We start from the raw sequence: 13,881 nt of genomic DNA, 5'->3' as shown, positions 1-13,881 counted from the left end.
TGTATTTTCCAGCATTTCAAGGCTTAATTTTAGATTCACTAAAATTCGAAATCTCATTCAGGTCTACTATATTTACCTGCTTTCACAGAAGTCAGCGGACAAAAATAATCTCCAAATGTTTTATTCTACTCAGTTTAGTCGATAACGGACAAAATGTTTTAAAAAGCATCCAGATCAACTTTGAATATGATAATGGAGTCTCCCACGAGTGTATAAGATATCAAAGTGTTTGTAAATCTCTAGAAATGTACAATATTTTATGTTGATGAAGTTCTGTTCTCTGAGCTGGATGGTTTGGTCGTGGAGCTTTCATCGTTCTTCTGAACGACATCATCAGCACAAACTTCAGATAGAAGTGAAGTGTTCGAATTTCTCCATATGCGTCTCACAGCTTTTTTTGTACACCTTGATATTGATTGGTCCTTATTCACCTTAAATTTGTTTACTTCTTTGTTTTGGTTGAGCCTTCCATCGGTTTGATTTCCGTTCCTATGTTTGTGCATAATTTTCCTGATTGGTTGATAAATTGGATCAATTTCAATGTGCTTGTTGATTGCTGATTGACCTGAGTGTCAGGCTTCTAAAAATCCTCTGGTGTTTTTGGAATTCCCTCTGTCCAAGATTTCCACATTTTTCCAATCAAATGAGTGTCCGCAGTTATCCACATGTATTGATATAAGTGAGGAAGTATCACGGCGTTTGATTGTTAATTGATGTTCATGTAGGCGAAGATGAAGAGGGCGTCCTCTGTAGTGTTTTTCGCAGTTGCACAATTTATTTTGTAGATGATGTTTGATTTGTCTTTTGTTATTTCATCCTTTGGTTTGCATAGGATTGATTGTAGTGATTTTATCGGTTTGTGTGCCACACCTATCCCGAAGGTTTTCAGCAGTCGTTGCGGTTTCTCATACGCCTTTTATGTACGGCAGGGCGATCCTTTTGTTGATTTCTGTGCTTGACTTGGGTTCTGATGCTGCGTGCGGCTGGTATTTTTTTATGTTGATTGGGTAGCCATTCTTTTGAAATACATCTTTCAGGTATTTCTCTTCATTTTCTCGTGCCACCAGTGTATAGCTGGGAAAAACCACGTGATTCTGAGAAATCAAAAATAACTCACGATTTCACGGAATAACATACAGCAGAAAGAAATCAGTCTGAAAGACTACTACAGATATAAATTCAAGCTCAGTTAGAAGGCAAATACATACATGTCACTAATTGTTTAGTCTTCAGTAGACGAATACACTTTTTAATAAATTGGTAGATAAGCTGACCTAGTCGTTCTGTTACATAATACATGATGCTTAAAAATAAGACTCGAAACATATAAGATACAGAATTTCAGTACAACAATATTAAAGCGTATGCTACCATAAATGTGTTGATCAGAATATTTAAGCAACAAATATTCAACAAAATGACATTTTAGCTACGGAGATTACTTTTTGACGATTTTACTCACTAAAGTTGTGGAGTCGTATTAATAATTATTCCTTGATATATGATGGTTTACAACAGAAACAGAGGGCTGTTGCATCATTATCAGTACCAAAAAGCCAACTACGAGTCAAACTTACGTAAAGACTATACACTTGACAATTGTAAGGAAGATGTATTCGGAAATGGATGCATATCAAATCAATTTATAAAGTGAGATATCGGGATAATTGTCGCTTGAAATATGTGAGAAGATAATGGATAGGAAATGAACACGTGTGGTGGAATAACTAATAAGAGAGGTTGTTAGGACCATGGTGAACTGACAGACTGCATATTTCACTTCTGTAGATCAGGCTTGAGCTAACGGATCGCCAAAACTTCATCTATGAACAAGTTTTTTTCATTCGATTTTCCTTCGAATCACTTCACATTTGTAACCCTAGCTCTATCTTCAACAGCTACAAAAATCTGTACACGACACAACACGGGTATAATTAGACAATATCCGACAAAAACATGGAATATTGGATTTTCCCAAAGATTCACTGACAGAAACTTGAAGTTAAAATACCTGTATGAAAGAACCCCTGAAGTACCAAGGATACTGTTTATTAACATTGATTTTGAAGCAAATACAGCCACAGCAATTTTATAAACCTGATTGTGTAAATCCCTGAAAATTTTTATCCAGCCGAGCTAAGAATTGTTTTCCAGAAGATATCTGGATGAATTTTTCGAGGGCCAACCGCTGTTATCTCCTAAAATCGGCACACAAGTATCGAGAATTTACGTCATTTCACCAACCTACTTCCAGCGCAAATTACCGAGGTTATCGGATAAGACAAATCTGGTGTCACGAAAAACCTCATGCATCGATACAAAGCCTATAAATTGATGTTAGGAAAATCTCAAACATAATCAACTACCTGCTACTTGAAAAACCCTTCATCTAATAAGTGAATTGAGAACCAGTTGTATTATTCTCACCGAGATAACCGATGTCTTTATATTAATATAATAGTCACACTACCATATAGAAATGAGCAAATAAAATCTTATCGGGTAACGGTATGATTACTTATCCGTCATTAGAAACGGCTACTTTTCCTACACACGTACATAGTGAATGACCACGCTGAGCAGTTAGTAAGGAAACACAAAGATGTAGTCACACATCTTCCTGAATGATTATTTCAGAATGTCGTTGACATCAGTTGGATATACTCCAATAACGCTTTGCGTCATAACAAATCAATCACAGATGAACGCAATTTAGAACAAACGGAAAGTTCCCTTAGCAGTCAAGTGAATAGTAGAAGTCAGATTTGACCGATCAGATAGATATTCTGAATACTCAAAGCCACAATTCGTCAGTAAACAGTCCAGTTCACGATCACTTATTTGGGCTGCTTCGTTTTTATATACGGTCTTCGCCTTATCTGTAACTAACTTAGAATGATTCTAACGAAAATTCAGAGCTTTTGGGTGCTCTCCGTTTTGTCTAGATCTCAAGTACCCGTAAACTACTAGTAACAGTATTCAATTCCGAGAATCATCGAAACCGTTATTACTGATAAAGACTCAGATAATTACAGTTAAACAATCAACAAAGAGCACGCGTCAGATGTCCCTTGGCCCAAGTCCCAAATCATGTGTTCATGTAGATGGAGATAACCCAGCAGTAACTACAATGAAAAAGACTAAGCATTGAGAAAATTGTTTAAAAACATAGGACGGATAGGCATGTACGAACCGACACTAGAATTCAAGATGAATGGTAAGTGCATCTGCAACACTGTGAACGACTCGCTCATATCTCCCAGTCTCTAACCTCTGACCTATCGGACTTCTATTAGGCAATCAGCTCCACCAACACCGCTCAACCCATCGGTCACTGACTTAGAAAACTGACAGATAGTCATAGTTCGACCGCCCCTAGCATCCCTTCAACTAGCACGCCGCAGCAGACAGTGGTTAGACAAACATAGCACACCGCAATGGACACGATTAATTAAGATCCATATCCTCATTAACCGATTTGGCATCTGTCTCAACTTCTGTCAAACTACCCAATAACCAATGTTTGGATCATGTATAGGATACCAGCCAAAAGTAGTAATCCACTTGGTCGGGATATAATTACACTTGCTCAGTCACATAAACTTAAGCAGTGTGTTCAATGCCAAAGACCTCATTTGAAGCAATCCAGTAAATGTACCGTTACTCGAGCTTCCACATAAATATTGATCATACAAAATCGTGGCACGTGATCTTATGTCAAATAGCACCAATTTTGGTTGGGCAGGTTCAGGATAAGATCCCGAGCTGTATCATAATGGTTCCTAAAGTCACCTGTTCGCCTGAATAATTTTATTTATCCCACACACGTTATGTATACTGCAGAAAGCACAAAAACCCTTCGGAAGTCACCAGACTGAACAATACCACTATTTCTACTGGGTAAGAGAGGGGAGCTACCAGTCTAATGAGACAAGTGAATCGTTTACACCAGCAGCTTCGTTAGTTTACATGTTGTTCAGTCAGCAAACCATTGTTGATACGCATCTAAATGACTAGCTTTTTTCTCGGAATAGCATACATAAAACGAGAGGGTAGAAATAGTCTATTCCTATAACGACAATTTACAGCATAGGAGTAACAAACATTGCAACTCTACTTTTTAGAAGTCAATGTGCAGAGCATAATGACAAAGGTATATCTTGACCAGATATCAATGAAATAAGAAAGCAAACTAATTGGTACTACCAATCTTAGACGCCCGTAAAAAGCAAAGCTACAGATTGCAGGAATAATAATGACAGAACGTCTGCCATCTACCAATTTAACAGACCGAAAATGTGGCAGCTGTGTGGAAAACCTTGAAAGAAATGTCCACATTGACTAGAATTCTTTCGACTATTTAGATTTTGAAGACTGTCCAGTTCGACGTTGTAAATATGTGTAGACAAGATTCTCGGATAATAACCAAATTATGGGGATTACCTTAGTTATTATACTGTCTTATTATTAGAACAAAGGGATTATCATTGACGACAACCAACAGACAAATCGTAACTCAATGACAACCTGCTTGTTAGCCGGATTTATATTATACATTTGAGTTTTCCGTAGCAATAAGCTAATTTTTAGGGGAACATGTAAGCTGTTTACCCATGTTAAGAAAAATGACAGTTGTGTTCCGGCACTTATACATTTATTACATACAACGATTAGTTCTCCTCTTCATCGTCTGTATCTTCATTTTCGAAGTTAAAGAACCGAAATTCATAAGAATCCTTTGATTTCGCTACCACGCGAAGGAAATCTCGCAGTTTGTGACGTTTGAGAAATTTCTTTGTCAGATACTTAAGATACCTGAAGATATAAATTATCAAGTCTCACAACTCACCTTTTCGAAAAAGGGATGTTTGCGGTGACATGTATGGTTGATTTGTCACGTTCAATGTGAACATCTTTCCCAAGATTATTAAGCTTATTATCTACTTTTATGTGTTCCTTTAAATACTTTTCCTGAAAGATTGAAATTCACAGACGTCATATTGACATACAAGTAAACTAGGGCTAACTATATCTTCATCAATAACTCCGGGTGAAATGCATATACTGAACTTCAGGACTTGCTTTTTCTTTGAGGCTGGTTTATGCGTCTTCGGTTTGGGAACGGACTATAGAACATAAATAAAATAACACACAGTACTTTTGCAACCATGCTGAAACCTGCAATTGCCCGCCGTAGTGAAAGAAACTGTTCGGCCGCCAAAACAGTACAAACTGAAGTAACCAAACTTCAAACTTCAGTTTTCAGGTTCTTGTTTTAATGTCGAGTTGGGGATGAAATTCGAAAATCCTTTGCTAGTAAGATAAGTTAGGCGTCTATGTTTTACTCTTGAAGTCTCAGAAAGCACTATGTGTAGAGCTACTCAATTTTTTCGGGCGCGCATTGAAAGTTGATTTATCTACTTTTACAAAATGTCTAACTCACATGTTAAACAAGGACTTACAGCCTGAACATATCTTTCCAGCTTATATCTCATTCTGGTCGTTTATTCTGCAGTGAACGTGTTCGATTACAAGTTGGTAATTATTTATCCTTGAAATTTTAGCCGCATCAGCACAAAAGTGAACATTTTTCCTATGGTTAGGACTCATTTTTACATAAAATGTCATTGTGAGATGGTATCAAGGGCTCTGACGCCTCATCTGACTATTTGCGTTTGTATGTCTGATGTAAATGTTGACAAATGTTGCTCCATTGATGGACATTGATTGTAGTTAGAGGAACACACAATAGCGTGTACGTCTACCTAGAGTGCATGTATATCTGCATTCATATTTGAGCGTAATCAACATCATAATCACACAACCTATGAAGTTCGAGGAACCTAGAAAAGTGACTGAATGCAATTCACTGAATTTGTATTTTACTCTTGGTGAGGGCGATAACTTCAATCCGCCCGTGTTTGTGGGGACAGAACATTTTGTATGTATCAGGCTCCTCATGATTGAGAATAAGTCAATCAATCTGTGATATAGATTGTCTTCCTACGCTCACCACTAAGACTCATGTTTCCAATATTTTGCTGGAGTAGCTATTCTACTAAGACAACCTATAACATGCTAACTCGGATTGTGTGGCTGGCATCGGACAAACAAAAAAAAGGAAAAAAAGTTAGACAACAAAAGATATAGTCATTAGTATTCTTAACACTTCACCCTCTATATACACAACCTTCTAATAAACCGCTTCCCTTGTACCAACCTTGACTTCCCTTCGTCTGAGCTTACTCCAACTTGTTAAACATCACAACTCATTGTTCTTTATTAGTACATTCTCTAATATGGAGCCTCTGACTTCATTTCACTCTAACAAGACGTAATATGAATTTATTCTAATTTATTACACCTCTGTCCGTTCTACTACACAATCTTGAGCAACGTTTGGTGTTCAAATCCAAGTGCCTTGCTGCTCTTTTGTTTCTCTTTTTTTCTTCTTCAGAATCTTGCTCTGAGAGCACAGCTATGAAACTTCTGACGTTTGGAACCAAACTTGACGTACGCGCCCTCTCAAGGTCATAGTTTACAGCAAGCGCTCTACGACTTCACTTTATAACAACTATAAACTTAATAAGTTGAGAAACATTTTGTGAACCAACAAATGTTGTAATTTACAGATCATGCCTGTAAAAACGGTGTGTACCTGCACATGCAGAAATATATTATTATTATTATTTTGTCGGACGCCTGAAGTAAAGTGTATAATACGCTTTAGCAGAGGCCCGGAAACTATAGTATTTTAGAGCTTCATCGGGAGTTCATCATGATGCATAAAGCCAAAGGCTTTACTGAAATCAATGTGGATAGTATCTGATGGTTCTCCTTGGATGGATTTTGATTTTTTGCTGTAGCTACATCCCACTTGTTGTGATTGATGTCTCTATATTTGTTGATAAATCTATATGGATGACAGCTGTTTCATAGATACTTTGTAATGTTCATAACTTTATCCTCTACTATGTAAAATAGTGTTTCGTACAATGTTTTGTTGTAACTGATTGGCTGAAATATACTAAACGTTCGGAATGAACAGTGTAGGTATGCAAGCACACAAAATGTGTGACAAGGAAGAAGTTTCTAATTACCTATCAGTTTCCTTACACACTGCAATAGCGAAGAAAACGAAAATTCAGCAAAGAATATACTCGAGAAAATGTGCCCCAATGACTCTCTTGTGACTGTATGAAAGCAATGAATTTTCCAGGCAAATCGTGTTGTTAAACATTCGGATACTTAGGGAAAAATGACTTTCCGTTGCTTTACGGTACCCTTGTTTTTACAGTAGTCAGCAGAGCTAACCATCAAACTCGTTGCCTGAATCTAAAGTCAACGAGTAACTGTAGGCGATTAATAAGGACTGCCCGATGCAGAAATCACTGGCCACCGACGTTTATTTATTTTATTTTTTTATTATTAGAAGCTTTATTCAACATTATACTTTTGGTACAACATAGAATTCTCAGCATAAATTATTTCAACAAGTTTCCTTTTCTTATACCTTGATCTATTGTGGCGATAAATTTTGAATGATGACCGGTTAGATGTTAGGAGTTCGGTAATCCACATTTGATTAATGTTCATTCGTTTCAATGAGTATTGCCAGCCACCATGATGTCGCTGATTGTACCTTTTTGTATCACGTATAGCGAAAGGTTGTAAACTTTTCATAAACGCGCCTGAGTAAATTGTGCGCACAATAAACATAATGATGTGCTAAAACAAACAACAAAACAGATAACTTGATGAAATATCTAGATCGGAGGAACAGGTAGCCCAGATATTTAAGCAGGCCGCCAAGTACACGTGACTCGATTATTACGTAATTTAAAATCGTCCAATGGCACCAAAATTGCATTACTCTGGTGTACGGAAGTAAAACTGAGATATCAAACTGTATTACATCATTCAGAATCCTCTTCGTACTAATAAATCGCTAAGGTGTGAAATGTTCAATTTTTAAAAATTTACATGTTTATTCACGCTTTGTTCAGCATAATGGGTTTACAATTTTTGCCTTGATGGATTTGGACAACAGCATCACCAGATGATAACTGCCAAATATTTCACAAACGCTTGAGTAAAGGGTAAATCGTTCTAGTATTTGACCAATACAACATTCACGATCTTTAGTAAATATCCCGTCGTGAAGGTTTAGAAATTCCAGTCATATATGAACTACAGGAAAATCTTTTTGAAACTGAGTTCACAGGTAATTAATAAACCCCATTGGACACTGAAACCGAAGTTATTATTTTTACAGGGTTTCTAAACTGGAATCGAATGGTCAGGAATCATGGCCTTATTTAGGCACGGCACATGTGGAACTCTTCTGCTCCTTCCGGATGGCAATCGTATTAGCCTCACACTCATCTATTTCAGTATAAGTCCGAATATCGTGCTCCCTCATAGCTATCTTAGTCCTATGCTTTATTTGCACTCTATATTATATCTAAAATTTGTTGATAACAGCATCATTTAAGTACTTCGTAAAAATAACGCCAACGGCAAGATGATTATTCAATAGTCTGAACCCAATTGTGGATACGTCTCAACACTTCGTAATGAAGTTTTCAAATCCAGCTCCTCACTACCCTATCAACGACATTCCCGGAATAATGGAAGTCTTTCTCAAATGATACAAGAGTGATCTCCACCCAAGAAAAAGGTCTAATACATATAATCCGTTTTTCTAGCTACATCATAATTTGTAGCTTTTCTTGTTTACATCTGCCACTGTGCCCAATGTTCTGGCATCCCATTTTCAGTCCTATTCTTACATGTGCGTTTTCCACTAATTATTTAAACAAGTCGTCAGTGTATAACCGTCCAAAGAGTTCGTCTTAGTCGTTGGTAACTTTTATTAAAAATACTTAGGGAAGGTGTGCTAACAATGTATGTATATATATATATATGTTACAATAACGATCAATCAGTCGGAGTTTATGCGGTGTAAAAAGACTTGTGCTCGTAGAAAGTGAGCATCGCGGAGTATTCAAACGTCATTAGTTGCTTGTACTTGATCGAGAGCCTTTACCTAGTGACCCTTTCGAAGGAATGAACGGTTCAAAACTCGAAAACTGACAAATTATTTGATTTGAAAATTTGTATACTACAAAGTCCTTCAATACGTATGTTTATGTATTAATTCACTTTGCTCCTCTTTTTTAGTTCAGGAGGTACGGTAATTCCCAGAGATCCGTTATTTTTTTACAAAAACGTGAAATACTGGTGAACAAATAATTTTCTACGTAATTAGTCAAAGAGAAACAAAGAGAAACGTGATAAGCAGAAGTATTGGAATTATCATGCAATCTAGAACTACCAGAAATAACGCAGCTAAGACCATATAGAACTTGGTGAGAACAAACGAACGTATAGTATATGGAATACGGAATCGGGCAGTCATCCAGTACAAAGGAATAATAAATACATACGAACACTACAGCCGACAGTTCATAAATTGGTATCTAGGTTTCTGTAAACAATTGTGTGTCTTCTCCTAAGGCTCATTATAGGCCTGTCAGATTTTGCATTGGATACCAACTCTGTGTAATCTAGAATACATTCATTAGTATTAGAAATAAAAACTGAAATCGGAACGGAATCACCTGAGTTCTGGAATTGTATACAATCACCATGTTGGTTGTGTACTGAGATCTCTGATATCTAGAATTTGAAACACGAATTTCCAGACACCATCCATCACACAAAATAATGTTGGATCTTCACATCCATACTTCTCATATTGATCAGAGGATTCACTAGAAAAGACTTCATTCTAAGTATAAAGAACATTTCATAAGAAATCATCCGAATCTTATTCAAAATCGAGCTCATTTAGGACTCATGCTTCGTAATGAACCAGTTTCCTACAAAACAGATGCATTATGAGCTCAACTAATATTTGATAAGAGATCAGAATTTGATTTTTCCGAGATATTTTCCCAAAGTGTATCAGGAATATCACTGAAGACTAATGGATCAATATAAAAATCAGCATCTATCAAAAGTGCATCAGGTTTTCTATCAGGACTTGATTCACTCAACATATCTTCCTCAGATTTGTAAGTAATTTCGTCAGAAATATACGAATCTTTAGGACAAACCATATCTAGCACAGTAACATTAGAAATCTGATAAGAAGCTGATTGATTAAAAACTTTGGTCTCACAATGATCCTGAGTTTCATTTGGCTCTGGTCTGCTATTTGACTCTATACCGCTTTCCGAAGTCGTGGATAAGGATAAATGGTAATCAGAAACACCCAACTTAATAGAATCACAATTACGAATGTTAGTATTAGTTGCAGCGAAATGAGCAGTAGTATCAGAAACTAACTGAACCTGCCTAATCTCACCGCATTTGAAGCATTTAGAATTACGGAATACACATGAATTACATGGGTGGAACTTGCCACAGAACAATGTTTTACCAAACTTGTGCTCATTTTCGTAATCTACTTCGCAACTCCTAAATGAATTGTTATCTGCATAACCTCATATACGCGTTGGATTGAAATGATGTGGTAAATTGGTAAATTTCTTGATGCCCTGAAGAATCGTTTTGTGAAGTTCTCCCTTTTTACTGCACTCGAAATTTGTACACTTCACTTAATCTTGTACCAGTTCCATGACAGTTGCATAAGGAAGCGAGATGGGCTTGTCTGAAAATGTTAGTTTTTAACAAGCTGTAGGTTGAATGTAGCATGAATATAAGGAGATGGGCTAAAATATTGACGTCCTTCACAGCGTTCTTGGCCATAGTTTAGATTTCGAACCTTTCCATATAAACGTCCAATGCATCAAAATGTGGAGGTACATCCAACTGTTCCATCACAGTCTCGATCGCAACCTCAATGTGATGAGTGAAAGTATTCGAACAACTGTTATATCTCAGAAATAGCACAATTGAGAAATAACAGAACTAGGTGAGCACAAACGAACGTGTGGTATTTGGAATTCGTAATCAGGCAGTCGACAAGTACAAAGAAATCATTAGTTCATACAAACACCATACCGTTACTCTGAATGAATCTGATACAAATCCAGGCGTTGACTAAGTTGTATATTTACTGACACGCTGTTGATACCAAACCACGGATATAATATAATGAGTAGCAACAAACTTGACTGGGTCTTATCATTATCAAAAATCTTATTCATCCATATTGTCATTAAATTAGTCTGACAACTGGAGCTATCCTAACTTCACTATCGATCGACTGTACGGTCGGAACCTCTGTCTTAAATAACAACATTATTGAATGTTTATAGTTTTAAAAACAAATTATTGCGTCTTCCTGTGAATCATGACTTTCGATCGAAAATAAAATAATTAAACTGAAATTAATCTGTATCTAATTTATAGATTTATCATCCGGATTCTTTCTTCACTTAATTTACTCAAAACAATAAATTTGACAACCAATAGACATTTGTTGTTGTTATTTATTTGTTACTAGACCAATAATAAAAGAAGGCATTGAAAACGAAAAACAACCTATGATTGACACACTGAAGTTTAATTGTCCGACAGAAAGCACTAGAGTACAACCGATTTCCCATCATGTAGCACATACGTAAGTTTCATCACTTTCTGAACATTTGGTTACTAACTTTTATACAACTAGCGAGACTATTTACTAGAAGATTGATTTTCAGTATCTTGCATGGACAACTGTCTACCAATAATTTTGAGTCTTTGGTGATGATTGCAGTAGTTCTCAAGGTTTTGACTCTACAATGGCACTTAACCATTAGACCACTGAGCCGGCATCCAACGGTGTTAATGTCTAACTTCAACCAATCCACGAAGTTGCGCCACCATATACGATTGTCTTCAGTGAGCTGATATCTCACAACAGACCCGGTTGTACTCCACTGGTAACGGCTTCCCACTAGAACTCCAGGAGTATCTCTTGAAGTCAGTCACTAGTGAGCAGATGATTATTATCAGAAGGGGTTTGTGGAGATTTTAGAAATGCCTCTCTTGACTCGGGGGTTCGTATCTTGACATCTGCATCCGACCCTCCTTGTCTGCTGATAATGCTATCCAGTTACGTGTAAGTGATAAATACGATTTTTGTTATATCCCAGTGATTAGAAAATTATATTTCTGACATTTTGTGACTTGATGTAATGAAACATGATTTTCCACTCATTGGGATATAACAAGAAATATATTTATTATTAACTTTCTAACCGAAACTCGATTTATTTGAAACTACCAAGCCCAACATTGACTTTTACAGTTACATGTAAGGTTCCAGGTATTCGTAAGCTTTGCCATTAAGTATAATTAATTTGATGGATTTTGTATTGTACTGCAAGATCTTGCTTTTTCCCTTGTGGATGTGGAAGCATATCAATACCGACGCTGTTGTTACACTGCCCATCTTCACCTACACTTGTCGTTATCTGTGCGATGGCATGGCCAAGTTATCTGCAAAGTCCGCATCATCTAGTTAAGTTCAAGGTGTCCACTGTATTCTGTGCTGCTTCTGAAATGTGGAAGTTGTTGTGCCTTTGAATCCGGCTAGTTATCACGTGATTCATTCGCCAATCGAAATACAACTTATTCAATCTTAGCACTGTGCGAAACCAATGACTAGTATGAGCAGCCTAGCCTCCTTATTGGTCCTTTATTCTCCTATCCCGTTCAGTTGAGTCCAGAACGAGAACTACGATGAAGCCTCCAGGGGCCACAGGGAACTCGAAGATTTTCCATCCAATCAGAATGTGATGTAGCCTTTTATAACGTCAGCGTGGCATGCTACTATTGGACAGTGGATAACGTACCTCCTTACGGACCGGCTGAATTATAATGTTGATATAACAAACCCCAATATCTATAAATACCCATGACTTTCTTTACATTTGGGTCCTTACCTAATAAACGCTTTTCAATCTTTCTTCTGTCTTCTGATTTTGCGACTGTGTGGCTTTATACGTCCGAGTATCATAGTTCTATACCGTATTTTGGGTTTATCAAGTGGCGAAATGCCATCAAGTGACCACGTGCATACAAATACTACCAGGGTAGTCCTAATCAATGCCTTCTCGTGACGGGTCGTTTTTTATGAATGCGAGAGGACGAAATGAGAATATTCAGCGCTTTACTAGGGTTGGTAGACACCGAGGATCCACTTAGAAGAGTCTGAACACCCTGATTCCAAACCAATGGTGTGCATGGGATGCAAAATCCTGAAGGAAAACATGGCAGAATTAGATATGGTGCGATTAACCGAATTGAACTGCCAGTTCAGAGCAAGTAAACGAATAATGTCATAGGAATCTGTTTATTCAAGAACTACAGAAAACCATCCACTAATGCAACAATACTGGCATGATGTCAGTTGCGACTATTTTCGTTGAGTGTTCTCTATGACCCTGGATTCCAAGGACGACCTGAAGATCCCACGGGACACAACCACTAACGAGGTCAAAAATAGTGACGTTCAGGCTATGAAGCGGAACATAGGCACGACCGAACAAAACCAATGGTTCAATACCTCATCTCCCTTGGCATAAGGTTAGTTTGAAAGGAATTAGCGAGATAGTAATATCCATATTCACGTGAAAATTTCAGTAGCTATTCAGTTGAGTTTAATTTTTATCTAAACTGGTTGATAGATAATATAGTTTGTCTTATTTACTGGAACTCACAATATCAAAGTTTAGTATTTCATTTGCTTTAGGCTCCCATTGTTTTCCTCGAATTCGCGACTGGTATTCATGAACTAACAACGCTTTGCTTAAAAACAAATTTGCGATCAAATTATCGTATACCCAGTTAATCAGAAGTTAAGAATATGCGAGTTCGAAGATATATTACGGAGAATGTTGGTATATCTAGAGGAGCATGATC

General features: G+C 37.1%; 1 protein-coding gene across 1 annotated transcript; it reads right to left on the bottom strand.

Annotated features, from left to right (window-relative positions):
- Positions 1-3,114: 3,114 nt before the first annotated feature.
- On the bottom strand, positions 3,115-5,937 carry RPL22 (60S ribosomal protein L22). The gene is made up of 4 exons (XM_051216475.1): positions 5,159-5,937; positions 5,010-5,126; positions 4,850-4,971; positions 3,115-4,815 (listed from the first exon to the last, which is right to left on the bottom strand). The coding sequence occupies exons 1-4, from the start codon at positions 5,168-5,170 to the stop codon at positions 4,671-4,673; spliced, it is 396 nt and encodes a 131-aa protein (XP_051067065.1). The 5' UTR covers positions 5,171-5,937; the 3' UTR covers positions 3,115-4,670.
- Between the last annotated feature and the right edge of the window lie 7,944 nt (positions 5,938-13,881).

This window comes from Schistosoma haematobium, chromosome 4, assembly GCF_000699445.3.
Source record: "Schistosoma haematobium chromosome 4, whole genome shotgun sequence".
In the NCBI taxonomy this organism is placed as follows: Eukaryota; Metazoa; Platyhelminthes; class Trematoda; order Strigeidida; family Schistosomatidae; genus Schistosoma; species Schistosoma haematobium.
This window is presented reverse-complemented; position numbering and strand designations above follow the sequence as displayed.

Coding starts and splice junctions, on each gene's coding strand:
- RPL22 (XM_051216475.1), bottom strand. Junction 4,972..5,009: donor TAGTTAGCCCTAGTTTACTT/GTATGTCAATAT, acceptor TCAATCTTTCAG/GAAAAGTATTTAAAGGAACA. Junction 4,816..4,849: donor AACATCCCTTTTTCGAAAAG/GTGAGTTGTGAG, acceptor TTATATCTTCAG/GTATCTTAAGTATCTGACAA.